The following is a 21,404-nucleotide window of genomic DNA, read 5'->3' on the forward strand; positions in this document are numbered from 1 at the left end:
GTTTTCTCCGGGTGCTCAGGTTTCCTCCCACAGTCCAAAGACATGCAGGTTAGGTTCATTGTTGACTCTAAATGTCCCGTAGGTGTGAATGTGAGCATGAATGGTTGTCTGTCTCTATGTGTCAGCCCTGTGATAGTCTGGAGACCTGTCCAGGGTGAACCCCCCCGCCTATCAGCCAATGTCAGCTGGGATCGGCTCCAGCCCCCCGCGACCCCGAATGGGATAAGCGGTTACAGATAATGGATGGATGGAAGTATTGGATAATACTGATCTTTTCACGTAGTTGTGCAGCCAATATTAAAGCTATAAAGGGTCACACTACTCTTCAGGCCACGCCCCGACTGCTGATGTCATAGCAGGTGCGTTGCCTTTGACAGCTGAGGGAAAACACCTGCTGTGATGTCACTGATTGGGAGTTGTCCAGAAGAAAAATGTGCTCAAAATTTCAAATCACAGAGAGCAGATTTTTAACCTCAACAGGGCCCGTCGGACCCGAACAGGGAGCAACAAACTTCAGCAGAAATCAGCCTTTAAAATCAGCTCTGGGTCAGAGGAGGAATGTGGTTTCCCACAGAATTAAGGCACCAAAGAAAAACATGAAACTTTGGTTCCCACTCACATATTTGGGATACTCCAAAAGGCAGGAAATAAACCCAGTAGAAACACAAAGCTACAGAGGACAAACGCCTCGAGTTCAGCCCCTCCTGAGTGACAGCTTCCAGTGGAAATTGGACTGTTATCAAGTCACTTCCTGTTCCTCTGTATCAGTGCGACTCGGGGGTGAAGCATCCCAGCTCCGACCCCTCCGGCACTCCACCGTGTCGAGGAGATCCGACTCCTGAACAAACTCTAAACTCTGGGTGGAAAAATCCCCTCATCCAGGCCTGGAACATGTGTTTCAGCACGGTCTTACGCAACTCTGACCGACTTCTTTTTTTGGCAGGTGGAGGAGGGGGGGGTGGGGGGGGGGGGGGGGGGGGGGGGGGGGGAAGCCAGAAGGAAAAGCACACATCCACGAATGAGGGGAAAAGAATGTGATTTTTTCTCATCATTATCCGTTCTAAAACACGATCTTTCCCCACACCTTAACTAAGCAGTTCCCTTAACCTGAACCACAGTTATGGTAAGTTTAGGTTCAATCAATAGAGGCCATGCACGAGAACTTCATCAGAAGAACAGGTTGTTATAGCATGAGGAGACAAAAAAGCACCTCTTACAAAGGGAACTGTCCTCACTGTTTACTAACACTTGGTACCAGAGAAGAAGTCAAAATGCGAAAAATTGGAATTTTTTATTAGATTTTAATCCTCTAGTCTAGGGGGAGATTGGGATCTTCTCATCACGCTTCAATCAACAAAACTGTGATAAACTGGAGAACATTTATTAGAAAAAAAATAAACAACATATGCATGAAAAAAGTAGTCTCTTGTCTCATTATGTAATAATTATTTTCAAATATATTTCATGAACCTCTGTCTTTATTTTTAGGTTTCTGATGGTGGTGTTTATTCCTATTTTTTACATCCACACTATTCACAAAATACTGTTCATACTATATATATATATACTGGAAAAACAAAGTTCGGAAACTTGTGTTTGGTGGATTATTTCTCTGTTGTATCAATGCTAATGGTCATTGTATTTTACATCGTTGGAAAGCCTGTTTATTTACCTTCACAATAATGTCCAACTTGTAAGGATCATGCATTTGTGGGATGAGCAGCACAGCTGAGTATGTGGGTTGCGCCCAAGAAAAATTTGCCAAAATGCTCTGCCAATGGTAAACAGTGTATTCTCATGAGGCTACCAGGAAGCCTGCAATGACTGCCCTTCACTGTCAGGCCCGTTTGCGCTGGTGTCGACAACACAGACAATGGAACCTGAACATGTGGGGGAATGTCATGTTCAGTGATGAGTCCAGGTTCTGTCTGCCAAAGTTGGATGGCATGGTCAAAGTATGGAGACAACAGGGAGAACGCTATGCTGATTGTTGCACCGATGGAGTAACAGCTTTTGGTGGGGGCAGTGTCATGGTGTGGGGGGGGGGGGCATCTCCCTCACTGGCAAAACAAGGCTTGTCATCATTGAAGGCCTTCTCAATGCAGTGAGATATCGGGATGAGATTCTGCAGCCAGTGGCGATCCCATATCTCCTCAATCTGGGACCTAACTTCATCCTCCAAGAAACAACGCTCGCCCCCACAGAGCCAGGGTTATCACAGACTACCTCCACAATGTGGGAGTAGAGAGAATGGAACGGCCTGCCAAGAGTCCAGACCTCAACCCAATTCAACACTTGTGGGATCAGCTTGGGCGTGCTGTACGTGTTAGAGTGACCAACACAACCTCGTTGGCTGACCTGCAACGAATCCTGGTTGAGGAATGGAACGCCATCCCACAGCAACGTGTGACCAGGTTGGTGACCAGCATGAGGAGGAGGTGCCAGGCTGTTGTGGCTGCGTATGGATCTTCCACCGCTACTGAGGCTCCTGACGGTGTATTAAATGAATAAAGTGTAAAATAGCCAATATGTCTTGTTTGTTCCTCGTTACTGATAGAGAGTTCAATCATCCAATCCACCAAACAACTCAAAACAAGAGTCAATACCAACAGGAGAATACACTGTTTACCATTGGCAGAGCATTTTGGCAAATTTTTCTTGGGCGCTCCCCACATAATCAGCTGTGCTGCTCATCCCACAAATGCATGATCCTTACAAGTTGGACATCATTGCAAAGGTAAATAAACAGGCTTTCCAACGATGTAAAACACAATGCCAATTAGCATTGTAACAACAGAGAAATAATCGACCAAACACAAGTTTCCGAACTTTGTTTTTCCAGTTTATATACATAAATGACAAACATGGATCATTGTTGATTTAAAGGTCCCATATTATAAAAAGTGAGATTTTCATGTTTTTATATTATAAAGGAGGCTTAGGTCCTATATAAATACTGTGAAAGTATCGAAACACTCAATCCACAGGGAAATACACACAGCCCGTATTCAGAAACTCTGCATTTGAAACAAGCTGTCAGGATTTCTGCCCATTTGTGATGTCACAAATATACAATATTTAGACCCTTTACACAGATTTAAACGTAAACATTCTAAATGTGTCCCAGTTTATTCCTGGTTTTCAGTGTATGTGAATGTCATCAGCTGACAGGAAGTACACATGGACCCAAGCTGTTGCCTCGCAATGGAATTCTGTTGCAATTTCGTCGAAGCGTGCTAAAATGGAGCGTTTCAGACAGAGGGTAGATACAGGCATATTCAGACAGACAGTATGAGGAAAATAAAAGTTTTTTTTAACATTAAAGCATGTAAACATGTTCTAGTAGAAACACAAAATACAAGTATGAACCTGAAAATGAGCACGATATGGGACCTTTAAAGGTGCTAAATATGAGATTATCTGTCGATTATTTTCTCGATCAGTTGTTTGGTCTATGAAATGTCAGAAAATGGTGAAAAATGTCAATCAATGTTTCCCTAAAGCCCAAGATGACGTCCTCAAGGGTCTTGTTTTGTCCACAACTCAAAGATATTCAGTGTACTGTCATAGAGGAGGAAAGAAACCAGAAAATATTCACATTTAAGAAACTGGAATCAGAAAATTCTGACTTTTTTTTTCTTAAAAAATGACTCAAACCGATTAATCGATTATCAAAATTGTTGGAGATTAATTAAATAGTTGACAACTAATCGATTAATCGATGAATAGTTGCGGCTCTGGTTAAATAGTCAAATCTGTCCGACCACAAAATGCAACATTACACTGATTCAGCTCCTCATTAGATTCCTCTAACGGAGCCTGTGAGGGTCAAACGGACGACAGCGATGTGCAGTAAATGGTTGAGTAAAACGACGGTGATCCCAGTGTGAAAGCTGGATGACTAAACGCAGCTTTTTATATCGACGACGGAGGAAAAGCCAAATGTTTCTACCTTGTTATTGTTCTGGTGAACGTCAGATCAATCATCATGTTTGTTTCTGAGACGGCAGGAGGCAGAGAGAGAGAGGATGATGATGAGAGACGAAGGCCCGTGTGGATCTATTGATTGTTTAACCGTGTGCTGCTGCTGCTGCTGCCCACATGTTAGTGATACAGTAAGAACCCACACACACACACACGGGTGAGTTCCTCCCGTTAAAGTAAACTAAAAGACGAGCTGCGTTTTGTTTTATCGTTCTTCCTCTCCTCTTTCCAGCTCTACATCTGGTCTGTGTTTAGAGGGACTTTCTCTCTTATCATACTGTACGTGCTCATACACACACACACACACACACACACACACACACACACGCACACTGCCGACAGCCTCGTAAACTCTTGTTCGCAGTCGGCTCGCCTTATTCGTTCGCTCACTTTTGAGCTGCAACGCAAACAAAGAAGAAAAAACTGCCTGCGGGAAGTTTTGTGCAAAAGTTTGCAGAGTTAAAACAGGTTGGCAGCCACTGTGCCAAATCTCCCATCATGCATCTGGGCAGCATCACACCTGAGCTGTTGTCAGGTGTGTCCTGGTGACATTGATGAGCTCAGCTGCAGTATATTACTCACACATTTGGATAAAAGCATCCATAGACGTGTACAATTAAAGGACAAATCCACTCACTGTTGTTGTGTATTGATATACTATGACTATAACAGTATTGTACTGTAAGCTGATTTAATGTATCTCAGGGTCATTTGACATCATTGATTGTTATTGTGAGACGTTTGGATGCTATTTGACAGCTTGAAACAATGACTGTACTGGCGACTCCGTGGTGACCTGCGCTCAGGAAGCCACACGTCTGAAAGCAACCACAACCAGCCGGCAAGGCGTCCGTTCAGACCGTCTGTCAGTGAGACCACAAGCTTCTGATTTAGTGGAGGTTTCTCTGGACTGAGGAGATGCAGCAGAAACGCGTCCTGTGAAGACACCTAAAATGATACTACTCATGCATTCAGAGTTATAAACGTGTATGTGCACTATGTGTGTTTATTATTTATATACATTTTATTCAATATGGGGTTTTTTTTACATGTTTTTAATTTTTTTTTTTCTAATCATTTTTCTTTATTATTTCTTATATTTTTATACTTTCATTTACTGATTATTATAATAACTATAATTATAATTATTATTATTATTATGTAGTTAAAGTACATTTGATACAAGGATAGGTTCATTATCAATAATATATCATTACCGCATTTTGTTTCCTATAATTATTCATTTCTTATGTTATTTTATTTTTCTGGTTTCAATATTTGTTTGAATAACAAAAGAAATGTTGATACACGTCGGAATTGAATTGTAAAATAAGCCTTTTGCTAATGAAAAAAAACTTTAAAAAACTAATTTTCAGTGTTTTCGACCAAAATATTTTGATTAAAGTATGTTTTAGCGTCAAAATGCTACTTTCCCTTCAAGCCCTTCTAAAATCTTTTTCCCACGTGACCTGACGTAGGAATCTGCAAGATGACGCTGCTACATATACAGTATATATACATCCTTAGAGTCAGTGTATTAACGTTACACACATAGACAGTCGGCGTGCTCCCAGTTTGGAGAAGCAGACAGGAGTACCGGTAGGGATGCACAGTTAATCAATTGATCGATTTGAAATCGCAGTATGACCTACTGCTATTTTCAAATCAAAATATTTGTTAAAAGGTGAAATGTGTCAAAATACCATTTTAAATTAGATATCGTGGTGCTGCAGAGATGTCCCGGCCGACACATCATATTCTACAGACTTAAGAAAACATCTCTGTTTGGTACAGATCCTCACAAACACCACACCATAATCATTTAATATGTTGTTCAATGAAAATGAGAATAATGACGTAAAAATTATCATATCGCAATAGCAGTCAAAATAATCACAATTAGATATTTTTTTTCAAAATGGTGCAGCCCTTAAGTACCGGCACAGAAGATAAGTTCGGATCCGAAAGTCACACAACAACACACGCACGCTAACCGATGGATGCAGCGGTAGACCAGCAACTCCTGCGTTCTGAGAGGTAAAATGACTGTTTTTGTGAATGGAGTCAGGTGGCTTTGCAGACATCGGTATAGCGGCTTCAGTTCCCCGTCAGAAGGGGCTGTCTGATGGCGAGGTAATGTCAACTGAAACCGTTATATCGCTCTCTTCAAAGCCACTAGACTCCATTCACAAAAACAGTTTACCTCCTAGAACACAGGAGTACACAGTACAAACGACCCAATTTCAAAAACTCCAAACTAACCCTTTCAGTTATTTCCAAACTTAGCACAGCTAACTTTGACTCAGCTAATGCTAGCGTTTTATATTTATAACCTTGTTGATTATCTTACTGATTAGCTTTTTTGCTAAAGGCTGAGTCGATGTTTCCTTTTGAAAAACCCGGAATACTTCAATGAAATTCTAAATACATCGTTCATCCCACAAGAAGCGACTGGTTTAAAAAAAAAATTCATTCATATGTGTAAAAACAGTCATAAAATACAAAATATGTGAAACAAATTCTGAAAATCCGTAGTTTTAAAACGACAATACACTTTACAGTCTCTAAATGCAGACGTTAGTGTTTGTTAGATGTCTGACGGACGTTTCTTACCCCAAAAAAAGGACAATTTTGAATCCTAAAATGTGCCTGAAAATGACAGCAGAAACTTTTCAGACTTCTCCTGACTTGTCTGAAGACGTATAAATATAATATGCTTTGAATAATACTGTGTGTCTGATGTGGTTTTTCTACAAAAAGGTTCAATTAACTGAATCTGGAAACTACGAATATGCAAATATAGTTGATGTCAAAAGTTTGACAGCTGGACACAAGATGTCTCCTACTTCACTGAAAAGTCCATTCTCAGTGTTTCATACTGGATCGTGATTGGCTCCCACACTAGTTGTGATGTCACAAAATCATCTCACATGTGAATACAGAGAAACATTTCGTCCTTCAGCAGACAGATGTGAAAACGCCGTTCTGGTGCCAAACTCTGAGCATACATCGTTCAAACATCCAAGTAAAGCAACAACAAGAAAAAACACATTTATCAGCTTTAACTTTGAGCATCATCTTGAATCTGAACTCAGATGTTTTGACCTGATAAAACTCACTTTAACTCCAAAACTGTGCAGTAAAGTCAACAGACATTTAAAGACAAAATACACACAAATGCACCAGATGCAGCAGAACAGAGAGTGACAGCCATAAAGTGACAGGTAGAGAAACAAGTCTCCAAAACACACATGACATCTTTCAGCTTTTAGTTCACATTCCTCTCTCCACACCCACACCGTGCTGCCTTCAGGAGCATCTTGTAAACCTGCACATCAACGAACCAAAGCCACAGAAAGTCACAAGAAGTTAACCGGTCATAAAAAAAAAGGTGTAAGACTCAGTTTATCCTTCCTGTTGTCAGAAATGATATGAAAAAATTTTAAAACAGAAATAACTCATTCTTACACCACTGACTGACTTTCTTACATGCCCTGCAACCCCCTTAAACGTCACATATTGCCAATTATTACACCTTTTTACATGAGAATTCCCACTTTTCCAGCTGAATTTAATCACTTTTCTGCATCCTTTTTAAAGCGTTTGCGCGTAAAGCTGTGATATTTCCTGCAGGACACCTTCTCCACCAGCTGACAACAACAAACCATCACCATCTAATAATAAACCTGTCACCTACTCACACCCTGAATACATCTCTGCATGGACCGTGCAGAGTGGTGGCACACAGTCATGAACTCTCACATAACAAAAGCACAGAACAAAGCATGCATTTGGTCAGAAACTTTGACAGCGCTGAACTCCTCCAGACTGAGGAGCAGCTCCAGCTGCAGCTCCAGCTGTGTGAAGTGACCCCAGGTGTGTGGTGTTTAACCCCCTCACCTCTCGGTGGAGTGTTGCTGAGCAGCTCTGTGACGGTCCTCTGCAGCCGGACCAGTCTGCCCTGCAGCGCTCCGGACCGCCGACACACGGACACCAGCTCCCCCTCCAGATCCTCCAGGATGCTCACCGAGTGCCGGGACAGATCGGAGAGCTGCCGGAGCACTGAGCACAGGCTGAAGCCGCACACGTCCGCCAAGTCCCCGAAAACGTCCCGCGGACGCGCCTCCCGCAGCCTCCCGCCGCCGCCGCCGGGCTTGCACACGTCCTTCGGAAGTACCGTCCGTTTGCAAAAAGGCATGATTTACTCCACTCCAAAAAAAAACACCAAACTCCGCAAGTTATATCCGCGTGGTCCTTGTTGTCCCTCCGGCGGGCGCGCGGACGCATGCTACGGATGCTCCGGGAGGGAAAAGTGCGCCGCGGCTCGAGACGCTCGGAGCGAGCTGCGCGTCGTGAGCACTCATTGTTTTTGACTGCTTTTTGTTTTGAGTGGAGAGGAGAGACTCAGCTGCTGGTGATGCTGTCAAATCAGCCGGAGTGTAACCGGCAAAACATCCGGTTGAAACTTTCAAAATCAAAGCCCGAATTCCTGTTCTGTAGTTCTTATCCAAAGTGCCAAAAACTGAGTGAAAAATGTATTTCGTTCAACAAATTATTACAGATATAGAGTATTTAAGGATACAGTGAAAGCTCATGAATTATTAATATTATTGGCCCTATACAACATATAGTGTATATATAGTATATATAGTAGACAAAACATACCCTACAACAAGAAATAGTCGTTAAAAATGATTAACTTTTCTCCAATGGGTTGACATTTTTACTAAGTTTATATATACATTTTATATTTCTCTTAATTTCTGGAAACATTAGTAAACCTGGGCTATTAGGCTACTGTATGCCTTTTACAGATTTTACTTTCATAATTATTTTTGGAGCAATTGCCGTATTTTAAACTGTGCTTGATGTTTTTAGTGACATTTTCTGAGTGTTTTTGTTGCTCAGGGTACCTTGATGTTTTTTTCCTCTATACGCGCTTTTATTTTGAAATGAAATAACCCAGCATCACATCTTATTCTGTCTGGCTTGACGCGGCGACAAGAGACGCAACAGTCCGGTGGTTCCCCGAGAAGGAACCTGTCTGGAGGGAGGAGGAGGAGAAGAAGAAGAAGACAGATGGAGGAGGAGGAGGAGGAGAAGAGAGATGGAGGAGGAGGACGAGGAGAAGAAGAAGCGAGATGGAGGAAAAAGAGAAAAAGATGGATGGAGGATGAAGAGAAGAAGAAGAAGAGAGATGGAGGAGGAGGGGGAGAAGAGAGATGGAGGAGGAGGACGAGTAGAAGAAGAACAGAGATGGAGGAAAAAGAGAAAAAGATGGATGGAGGATGAAGAGAAGAAGAAGAAGAGAGATGGAGGAGGAGGAAGAGAAGAGAGATGGAGGAGGAAGAGGAGAAGAAAGACAAGAGAGATGGAGGAGGAGGAGGAGAAGAAGGAGAAGAGGGATGGAGGAGGACGAGGAGGACGAGGAGAAGAAGAAGAGAGATGGAGGAGGAGGAGGAGGACGAGGAGAAGAAGAAGAGAGATGGAGGAAAAAGAGAAGAAGATGGATCGAGGATGAAGAGAAGAAGAAGGAGAGAGATGGAGGACGTGGAGAAGAAGAAGAGAGATGGAGGAAAAAGAGAAGAAGATCGATGGAGGATGAAGAGAAGAAGCAGTAGATAGATGGAGGGGGAAGAAGAAGAAGAAGAGAGATGGTGGAGGAGAAGAAGAAGAAGAGAGATGGAGGAGGAAGAGAAGAAGAAGAGAGAGATGGAGGAGGAAGAGAAGAAGAAAGATGGAGGAGGAAGAGAAGAAGAAGAGAGATGGAGGAGGAAGAGAAGAAGACAGATGGAGGAGGAGGAGGGGAAGAAGAAGAGAGATGGAGGAAGCAGAAGAAGAAGAAGAAGAAGAAGAAGAAGAGATGGTGGAAGATAAGGGAAGGAAGATGAGGAGGAGGTGAAGAGGAGGAGAAAGAAGAAGAAGATGGAGTGAGGCGGGGATGGATCATCTTTCATGCACCACTGAGCGTAACTGTGCGTGCCCACGTGTGTTTGTGTTCAAAACGTGACGTTTCATTCAGTTTTACTACAACATGTCAGAACGTGTTGCTTTTAAGTTTCACTTTCACAACGTAGTAGGTGTAGTAGGCCCCTACTGACCCACATCTATGGTGCTTATAGCGACTGATAACGCCTATTTAAAGGGACTGTTACCTCTCAGAAGGCTGTGTTATTGTGTGACTTTGGTGAATCAGAACTAACCAAAGTCACACAATAACAAAAAAAACGAACTGCTCGAGGCAGCGGTAAACCAGTAATTTCCATCTTCTGTGAGGTCAAATGACTGTTATTTTCAATGGAGTCTGGTTGCTATAGATAACGGCTTCAGTTCCCCGTTGGAAACATAAACTGTAAAGCTGTCTGACGACGAGGTAAACCAGTGAAAATATTCTAAATATAGCGTAAACTGATATCGATTTTTTTAGTTGTCTAAAATCTGTTTTTCCAGTAGACCGTAGCTTTGGTCTCCAGGACCGGAGTCTCTGTTATCATCTCCGACCAAAACTCCGGCGTCTCCCCTGTTCCCTCCGGCCGCGGTCGGGTGGCTGAGGCAGGAAAAGCCAACACTAGGATCAGCATTGATTCATGGAGAGACCTTCGTCTGGTCAGCTAACATTACTGCCAAGCAGCTGAAATATAGAGTGATATTGTGCTTTTAGCTGACGTGTCGCCTCACTGTGTTGAGCGATGCTCGTTCATGTCTATGTAGAGCGAGCACAAGCGTGAGCATCAGGACGCTGACTTTAGTTGACTTAACGGCCACAGGTGTCGCTGTTAACAAGACATTTCTAAATTCTTACAAACAGTCCCTTTAATGGCCTGATAACAGTTGAAGCACCCTCTAGACAAGACTGTAAAATACAAGTATCATTTCTAAAAACTTATTCATCAAAAGTCTTGCAGTTAAAATGTGAGATCAAGACCAAAAACAAACCAGCTGAGGAGTGAGGTCAGAGCCCACAGACCTTCAGACCAGGACAATCAGATAACAAGCTGATCACTTAACTCATTACTCAGTCTGGTAGTCATGGTTCCCCAAACCACAAGCTAACACCAATTAGCTGCATCTGAAGATCATGACACAGTCACAGGATTATGATTAGATTTCACCGCGTCTCTCGTGCTTTTCTGTTTTCCTGCTTCCCCCGTAGTCCCTGAACACACCCTCGCTCTGAGCCAAGTCTCTCTGGTGAACCAACATGACCAACTTCTCAGAGTGGATTCTTCATCCTCCCCACAAAGTGACAACAAGTGCACAGAGGAGAAAAGCCAACACAACAGTAGTGGTCAGAGAGTTTCTTTAAGGCATCACTGACGTGGTCCCCTGGACTCTCAGGAGGAGGAGGAGGAGGAGGGTGGAGGAGCTCCGTCTTTCCTCTCTGGAGCTCTTTTATTCCTCTCTGCTTCACAATACCGTCTCCCCCAGCCAGCTGCTCTCATCCTCCACTATAAATCTTCTAATTTGTCCTCTGTTCACCTCCTCTCATGAGAAATGACGCATGAATTAAGAATTGAATTCCAAAAAATGAGATTTGAAGAATCTAATACTTGCTCTGATTAATTTAGTGCTTGTTTTAATATGTCTTCCACCCTAATGTTTCTATGTCCATGCATGCCGTATTAATTATTTAACATCAATCACCCATAGTTTTGCAATTTGGTGGTTATGACGACGCTTTGACTTCCCTCTGTTTGTTTGCCCAGTAAGTTTGTTTGATTGTGATATCTGTCCATTAATGCTGAGTGTAATGGCAATTTTCATATCTGCAGTTTAACACTGTACCTTTAGATAATCTCAGGGCCTCACATGTTCAACTTCGTCACCATAGGACAGTGACCTGACATTTTAGTTCTCTGTAACTGCAAACAACAGATTGCTGAAATACTTGTTATGTCTTGTGATGCTCTGTTGTCTGCTGTGTGCTGACGCATTGATACACTTTCTATCCTTCTCTTCCTTTCTTCTTTGCACTTATCTTCATGTTATGCTTTAAATGTATAAATACTGACTACTCTTTGTATTCGGGGCTCACTTGCCACAGTCCACAACAGGTGGCTGTGCTCGTGAGTCCATCTGCAGTCCATCTGCAGATGTTTTAGTTATTAATGTATGCCTTTTTATTAAATTCACTGAAAGACAAGTTGTTACGTTGGTTTGTGTCTTGTTTTAACAGAAACTGCCACCACACTGAGAAAACGTACAAAACTGATAAATGCACTTTTCAATGTGTTAACAGTGTTAACCTGAAGGGGGGAACCGGAGGATGGGTGCTACGTTTCCACGACGACGACGACGACGACGACGACGGTCGGGACAGCGTTATCGGCTGTAACCGCCGTATGAAAGGAGTGAGGCACGCTACCATGCACTAAAAGGCACCCGTGGCCAGTTAACAAAGCAGATAGAAGCTCTGATTCCAACACACACAGAGGGAGAGAGACTTCATTCTCTGCTCAGGTAGACATTACTCCTTTATATCTTTACATAGACAATAGTTGTGTGCTGCTATATTAATGCTCTGGATATCTTATAGAGCACCTTAAAGGTCCCATATCGTGCTCATTTTCAGGATCATACTTGTATTTTGTGTTTCTAATAGAACATGTTTATATGCTGTAATATTAAAAAAAAACTTTATTTTCCTCATACGGTCTGCCTGAATATACCTGTATTCACCCTCAGTCTGAAACACTCCGTTTTAGTGCATTTCAATGGAATTGCAATGGAATAAAGGTGCATAACCGAGGGTTCTGGCACTTTCACATGCACATATTGACTCAAGATTTGTGCCACAATTACACGTCAAGACAGTAACTGACTGGCTGTGAGCTGGATTGAACCTTTCGTTGGGGACAGTTCTTTGTTTGTCTCGTCAGAACAATACCCATCAGATATTGATTAAGAATCGAAAACAAATAATATCTGCTCAACCTCCTTTTGAGTTTTACACAATCAGGCATTTTAACAGCTCTGACCTTTGACCTTCTTACTGTTGGTTGTTTGTAACATTGATCCAGGAAGTGACATTTAGTCTGAATCAGTCGTCCCCATCCTTTTTGATTCATCACCTATTCAAATAAAGTTCAACAAGTCTGTGAGCTGTTATTCAGACTACTCAAACCACCTGAGACCCTGAGGAAGTAAACGTACATCTAATATTTAACAAGAAGATCGGAGAGAACTCTTTAAAAATATGTCTTTTTCTTCTTGTTAGTCATCATGCAACCCAGATGTACCGACCTATTGGGGGTTTCCATCTCTTTAACTTAAATCCTCGTCATCGTCTATTTACATTTCAGACACTCTCTCTCTACTATTCTACAGATCTCGTCCTGCAGCTCGACGTGAACTTCTCTTCAACACTTTCCAGGACTCTCCACTTTCTCCGGAGTCTTGTGAAAACTCTCCCCCCCCCACTCCTCTTCTCGAGGCTCATGAACGTACCCCCTCCTCCCCTAAAAAAAGCACATCTGGTCCTCAGAGCGCCCCTTGGGCCCCCTTTAGCAACCCCTCCCAGACGTGAATTTGGCCTACCTAAATGTTTTTGTTCATGCAGTCTGTCTTATGGAGAGGGGGATGGAGAGAGAGAGAGAGAGAGAGAGAAAGAGAGAAAGAGAGAAAGAGAGAAAGAGAGAAGGAATTTCAACATAAACTGCCTTTTATTGACACAATTGAAAACATCAACATGAGAAAGTTATGAGAGACAGAAGAGAGGGATCGTGTGTGTGTGTGTGTGTGTGTGTGTTTTGATATAAACTGCTATGTGCGTATGGAGTCATAGGAGTGTCATAAGAAAAGAATAAATCTCTAAAAGAATATGAAAATAAATGTGGAAATATAAAGAGGAATAAATAAAAGAATAAATAAGTAAATACAAAATTGTGGAAGTATAAATAATTAAAATAAATAAATGTGGAAATATAAAGAGGAATAAAATAAAAGAATAAATAAGTAAATAAACAATTGTGGAAATATAAAGAGAAATGAAAAAAATAAGTAAAGCCACAGGGAAAAGAATAAGGAAAAATAAAGGGATACAAATAAATACATGGCATTAAATACAAATAAATAAACAAAAAAAATACAGAAAAAATTGAATAATTTATATGCAAAAAATAAATATGTTTTTGAAATATATAAATAAATATATACAGAAATAAATGAACAATTACATGTGAAAATAAATGACATATTTTTTTGTTGTTACTTATCTATTATTTATTTATTCCTCTATATATTTCCACATTTATTTTCTTATTATTTTACAGATTTATTCTTTTTTATGGCACTCCTCTGACTCCATATGTGAAAGAGACTGGAGAAAAGTGAGAGAAGAAGCGGAAGGGAGCGGCCACATTACATCATCCCTATACAGTTACCACGGCGTTCCACTAATCGTATCAGTGTTGTCACTTAGCCAATCAGTCGCCGTGACAACCAACATGTCAACTAATTAGCCGACGAGCTAGCCGGCTGGTCGTCGAATCGACCCGATGGGTTGAACTAGTTGTCGAAAGGCCCTCCCTCGGCCCCGCGACCTCGACTGTCAACGAGCCAATCGGCCGCCAGTCGGTCAATCACATGGAAGCAATTGATTAGAAACAGCTGTCCTCAGCCACCCGCTCTCCCTCCCTCCATCATCATCCTCCTCCTCCTCGTCCTCCTCCTCCTCAGATGACTGAGTTCATTGTTTCAGCAGCTCAGCCCACTTTTCTCTACTCTTGAACAGGGCGCACGCTCCAAATGAACCTCCATTACTTCAACTCCCTTCTTCTCACTATCATACTACTGACTACTGATGCTCTAATCGAAAGTGACCCATGTGGGTGATGAGTTTATGTCAGTGGTTACCAACCAACCAACCAGAGGTTCCCAAAATGAATCTGAGGTGTCACAAGATGATTAAAGTAATACCAATAATATTCATTTTCTTCTTATGAAATACTGGATACTTTTACCTCTTCAGGCCTCTGAAAATCAATCAAAAGAGAAGATGAAAAAAGACTATTTGGTTGAACTGTGTCCACGCGACCTGTCCTTTAACACTAAAGGACGGCAGCTACACATTACTTACTTTTTAAGGTTGGAAACAACTTTTTTATTTAAAGGGACTGTTTGTAAGAATTAGAAATGTCTTGTTAACAGCGACACCTGTGGCCATTAACTCAACGAAAGTCAGCGTCCTGTTGCTGGCGCTTGTGCTCGCTCTACATAGACATGAACGAGCATCGCTCAACACAGTGAGGCGACACATGTCAGCTAAAAGCACAATATCACTCTATATTTCAGCTGCTTGGCAGTAATGTTAGCTGACCAGACGAAGGTCTCTCCATGAATCAATGCTGATCCTAGTGTTGGCTTTTCTTGCCTCAGCCTCCCGACCGCGGCCGGAGGGAACAGGGGAGACGCCGGAGTTTTGGTCGGAGACGATAACGTTTCTCTCTGCGGAGCCCCGTCACTTCACAAGACACGGGAAACCTCTGTTGGTCTGGAGGAGCTGCAGCAGTTATTTCTGCACAAACGTCCACTGTACATTCACTAGATATTCTCAGAGCTAAACTAACTCTTCTGCAGTGTGGAGTGTGCGCGCATGCACGTGAGAGTAGAGCGAAAGGGCGGGGAGGAGCGCGGTGTGTCAGTGAAGGCAGGCACAGGAGCAGAGGAGCAGAGTACAGCAGAGACTCCGGTCCTGGAGACCAAAGCTACAGTCTCCCCCACGTCCTCCGACCGCGGCCAACACTGTTTAACAGACGGGTTTCACTAGATACAACCAAGAGGTTTTGGTGCTTCACTGTAGTTTGTGTTGGAGTCTGAATCTGAACAGCGTAGCCACACGCGAGCGCGCATGGGACACCGACCTGCAATGTTTTTATACGTGTAAGAAGTTACAAACAGTCCCTTTAAGGTTGGAAACAACTGCTTTATTTAAACTGAGATTAAAGGGATAGTCTGGGTGTTTCTCAGTGGGGTTGTATGAGATACTTCTCCATAGACAGTGTATTACCTACAGTAGATGACGGTCAGCAAGGAAACAGACAGGAGTACCAGCACGGGAGCAAAGCGATGTACTACTGGAAAAACAGATTTTAGACAACTAAAAAAATCAATATCAGTTTACGCTATATTTAGAATATTTGCACTGGTTTACCTCGTCGTCAGACAGCTTTACAGTTTATGTTTCCAACGGGGAACTGAAGCCGTTATCTATAGCAACCAGACTCCAGTGAAAATAACAGTCATTTGACCTCACAGAACATGGAAGTTGCTGGTTTACCGCTGCCTCAAGCAGTTTGTTTTTTTGTTGTTGTGTGACTTTGGTTAGTTCTGATTCACCAAAGTCACACAATAACACAGCCTTCTGCGAGGTAAAATTACTGTTTTTTTCAATGGAGTCTGGTGGCTTTGGTAACAGCATAGATGGATGCTTCAGTTCCTCATGAAGTAGTCGTAAAGGGCTGTCTGACGGCGAGGTAAAGGGGTGAAATATTCTAAATATAGCATGCACTTAAACTTTAGTTGTCTAAAATCTGTTTTGCTGCTGCCCCGTACACAGTCGTGCTGGTACTCCTGTCTGTTTCTCTAAACTGGGCGTGAGCTGACCGTTACTATGGATACTTACCTCATACAACCCCACTGAGAAACACCTGAACTATCCCTTTAAAATGTATTTTTTCATGGATTGGGTAGCACCATAAATCCATCATGTGCACCATAAATTTCAGTCCTTCTTAATTTCTTACAAGTTAGTTTCCAACTATTTGTATATAGTTATAGTTGTGTCATTCTCAGCTTGTAAAGACTTTAGGTTGTTAGGAAACATCTGTAATCATCAATCATGTAAACAGGAAGTGACTGCAGCAACATCCTGAAATAATAGTTAATACACATTAAACTTACTTAAACGGGCAAAACTTTAATGTAGATACGATGAAGCCATATATATTGATCTAAATATTCATATTTATGTACATGTCTACAGTATATTCTCTGATGGAAAACAGCAACCAGGATAAACTTCTAAGGATGTCAGACCTCTCTGAAAACTATGCATTAATAAATACAATTCAATTATAAATAAATAAACATTTTAAATAAATAAAAAGTAAATGCAAAAATAAATAAATACATTTAATAAAAGGGAAAATTAAATAGAAGAGTAGATAGATAAGGAAATTAATACAAAAGTAAATAAATAAACAAATCAAAACAGAAATATCAATTAAGGTCACACTTTATCAATTAATTAATGCGTACATTTATTTTTAATATTATTTTTGGTACATTCAATGGCATATTTATTTATTTATCGAGTCACTTATATATTTATTTATTATTTTTTGATTTTGATAGATGTTTTGAGGCCTATAGAGATTCAATCTTAACCCCACCCTGATTGACACCGCATTTCCAAATCATACATTTGAAAACATGTTTAATATCTAGGACACAGGGTCCTGTAATGTACATGACCTTGAAGTCACATGCTGGAGACCAAGACGAGGTTCCGAGAGACCGTTACCTCTCGTGTGATGTTTTCCAGAGTGCAGGATAAAAGCATGACGTAGTTTATAGTGACTAAACGCCTGTTTGTTTCCTCTGTTTTAACGCCAGTGTGTACACACTTCCTGCTCTGTGTTCAATCCTCTGGAAGATAATTCAACATATTGGTTTTCTGTTCTCTGAGTGGATGTTTTTCTCTGCAGCTCACATTTCTTTTTGCTTTTCTCACCATCCAGCCAAATGCACTTCAAAGCCTCAGTGTGACTGTGAAATGTGTGTGAATCAAATGGGATTGTTGCTCCGCTTGCAAGAGGGATGCAGAGCAGGACCAGAGCAAAGCGTGCGTTTGGCGAGTCTCACATTTCAAATGTTCAAAGACTGTGTTTGTGCCTGTGTGTGTGTGTGTGTGTGTGTGTGTGTGTGCGTACTTATTTGTTTACAAGAACTGGTCCCAGGCCTGTAAAAACGGGGACAAGAACGACGCCACATTTTGATTTGTTAATTAAAAAACAAACTCTAAAAGGATTTTAATGTGCCGTTTAATTTCGTCGCATTACCTCACGCACACAGATCTGTCGACGCCGCAGCCTCGAGTCACGTCGAGGTCAAAGCTCATCCTTCAGCACCGACCGGCCCGACAGACCCGGATCCACCTTCGCTGCCGCTTTCGACCTGCAGACGGAGCTCCGGCTTCGCCTCGCTGCTCTGCCGGGCCCTCGCTGGGAGCCAACACCGACCCAGGCTGTATTGTTGGGCCCACTGGAGGGAAGGGAGGCACGGGAGAACCAGAACCAGGACTGCGTGTGGCAAACTTTCAGATCCCTGCTGCAGTAAAATTCGAGTTTTTTTAAATGGAGCCTGGTGCTCAGAAAACACTACCGCTTTTGTCCACAGGGACAGGCAAAATCATCCCAAAATGAAAGTTCCTCCTTGTAGCTTTAAGAAGGAAGTTTTGAATGAAGGACTTTCACTTGTAGTGGAGTATTTTCACACTGTGGTTTTAGTACTTTTACTCAAGTAAAGGATCTGAATACCTCTGAATACACCAGACTCACTGTCCTCACACTGTCCTTATGTCTCCCTGCCAAAAATGATGGATTACAGTACTGTACAGAGTGTCAGAGAGCAGACGGTCATGGGAGTGAGCCGTGCCGCTCTACACACACACCAACACACACACACACACGTTCCTGCTGTGTGTGTGTGTGTGTGTTGTTATGGTATGAATCGTGTGTTTGGAGAGGCGGGGTTGGAAATGGAAGTCATGGGGGAGAAGAGCAACGTTCATCTCTTGCAACTCACGAACACACACACACACACACACACACACACACTCACACACACACACACACACACACACACACACACACACACACACACACACTCACAGGTGAATCTGAGGGCCAGAACAGGATACGTCACACACACACACACTGAGGAGGTGTGTGCCAGGCCAGGTTTCTGCAGTGCAGAGCAGGCTGTATCCCAGCAGTCACCATATGGACTGGTACTGAAGTCGGAACACAGAGATGGAGGGATGGAGGAAGAGAGAGAGAGAGATCTGGAGAGAAGGAGGGAGGGATGACGTAAACAATGAGAGGGAGACAGGAAGGAGGTACACATGTAGGGAAAGAAGGATGATGGGGAGGAAAGATGGGAACTAGAGAAGAAGGGAGGGAAGTTTAAGCAAATTAGGATGGAGGAGGGAGGAGGGAGGATGAAAGGGAAGGATGGAAGGTAGGAGGAGGGTAAAAAGAGGGAGGGAGGAAGGATTCACAGAGGTATAGAAAAAGATGGTAGGAATCAATGTGGGCAAGGAAGGAGGTGAGTGTTGTTGGAAGAAAAGAGTGATCTAGGAAAAGAGGAAGGGAGCAAAATCGTGAAGGGATAGAGGCAAAGAAGGATGAAGGGAGAAAGAAAGATGGGGACTTTTTAGGGAAGGATGGAAGGTAGGAAGAGAGTAAAAAGTGGGAGGTAGGAAGAACTGAGAGAAGTAAAGGAAAAAGACTATTTAGGAAAGGATGGTAGGACTCAATGTAGATAAAGAAAGAGGTGAGGGCGGTCAAAAGAAGGAGGGATCTGGGAGAACAGGAAGGGAGCAAAATCATGAAAGGATAGATGCAAAGAAGGATGGAGGAGGGAGGATGAAAGGGAAGGATGGAAGGCAGGAAGAGGGTAAAAAGAGGGAGGTAGGAAGGCTTGAGAGAAGTCAAGGAAAAAGACTTTTGGAAAGGATGGTAGAAATCAAGAGGGCAGTTGAAAGAAAGAGGGATCTAGGAGAACAGGATGGGAGCAAAACCATGAAGGGATAGATGCAGAGAAGGATGTAGGGAGGATGAAAGATGGGAGCTATTTAGGGAAGGATGTAAGGTAGGAAGAAATTAGGAATATATAGGATGGTAAGAAAGACGAAGGAATGAAGGAAACAGGGAAATATTGAAGAACGGAAAAAAGAAAGATGGAGGAGGAGGCAGGAAGGACTGAGAGATGAAAGAAAAGGTAGATAAGTATTAAGGGAAGGATGAAGGAATCCTCTCCTAGATGCATCCTCCATTCACCCTTCCTCCTCCTTTCTTCCCTTTATTGCTAAATTATGGAGGAACAGTTGCGGTATGGAGGGAGGATGAAAGATGGTAAGGATGGAAGGTCGGACAAGGGAGGTAGGAAGGATTGACAGAAGTAGAGAAAAAGATGGTAGGAATCAATGTGGGTAAGGAAGGAGGTGAGGGCGGTTGGAAGAAAGAGGGATCTAGGAAAAGAGGAAGGGAGCAAAATCCTGAAGGGATAGATGCAAAGAAGGATGGGGGGGAGAAAGAAAGATGGGGACTATTTAGGGAAGGATGGTAGGTAGGAAGAGGTTAGGAATATGTAGGATGGTAGGAATGAAGAAGGGAAAGATGGATGGTTGGGAAAAAGAAAGGACAGAGATGGAAAGAAAAGGTAGAAAAATATTATATAAAAGAAAAAAACTGAGGAAGGATGAGGTAGGAAGGACAGATAGAGGTAGGAAAGGATTGATTGAAGGAAAATATGAACAATATTTAGGGAAGGATGGTAGGAATCAATTTGAGGAAGGAAGGAGGTAACAAGGGATCTAGGAGACTGTATGTAGTAAAGACTGAGGGAAGGATGGAAGGTCGGAAAAAAGAAAGATGGAGGTAGGAAGGACTGAGAGACGGAAAGAAAAGGTAGAAAAGTAAGGATGGTAGTAATCAATGAAGGAAACGAAGAAATAAATGCATCTACGAAAAGAGGAAGGGAGCTAAATTATGGAGGAATAGCTGGACAAGGAAAGAAGGATGGGGGAGGTAAATGGATTGAGAGGAAAGAAAAATAAGTAAAGTATTGAGGGAAGGAAGGAAGGGAAAAAGGAAACAATGAAAGGAGAAAAAGTAGAAAACTATACAAAGGAGAGAAAGAGCAGAAATGATGGGAGATAGGAAGGTAAGAAAAAGGGAGGAGCTGCACAAAGAGGATGTGACGGGAGAAAGGAAAGGAAGGAAGGAGGGAGCGGAGGGATTAAGGAGTATAAACAGATGGATGCATGATGGGAAGGAGAGAGAGGAGAGAGGATGGAGGGATTAGATAGAGGGAGGGAGGGAGGGAGGGAGGACGGGCTGCCTCCAGGTGAAAGATGGATAGAAGAACAGACGATTAGTTGCAGGTTCATTTAGCAGCCAGAGATCTCATGTTAGAGTCCTTGTAGTGGATTAAAGGAGCAGTTCACTGGAAAATTAATCTGAATTCTAGAAAAAAAACAATAAAGCTTCAAACAGATGTTACTGCTTATATTTTAATTGCTGAGTGAGCTGAGTGTTAAGTGTGCTTTGGTGCTAACAAGGCCAGAAAGATGTTAGCAAGATTTACTCAAAGAGCAAAACGACTGTTTGGTTTGTCACAAAAATGTAAACAAAAAT

At 42.3% G+C, this 21,404-nt stretch overlaps 1 protein-coding gene across 1 annotated transcript in view; it reads right to left on the reverse strand.

Moving 5' to 3' along the window:
- The window catches only part of nhsl2 (NHS-like 2), a 237,857-nt gene extending 229,481 nt beyond the window's left edge, over positions 1-8,376 (reverse strand). The window contains exon 1 of the mRNA XM_037759702.1: positions 7,885-8,376. Within this exon, the coding sequence (XP_037615630.1) occupies positions 7,885-8,182 (298 nt within the window). The 5' untranslated portion in view covers positions 8,183-8,376. The remainder of the gene's footprint in view (positions 1-7,884) is intronic.
- Between the last annotated feature and the right edge of the window lie 13,028 nt (positions 8,377-21,404).

The sequence above is a fragment of the Sebastes umbrosus genome, chromosome 22 (genome assembly GCF_015220745.1).
Source record: "Sebastes umbrosus isolate fSebUmb1 chromosome 22, fSebUmb1.pri, whole genome shotgun sequence".
NCBI lineage: Eukaryota > Metazoa > Chordata > Actinopteri > Perciformes > Sebastidae > Sebastes > Sebastes umbrosus.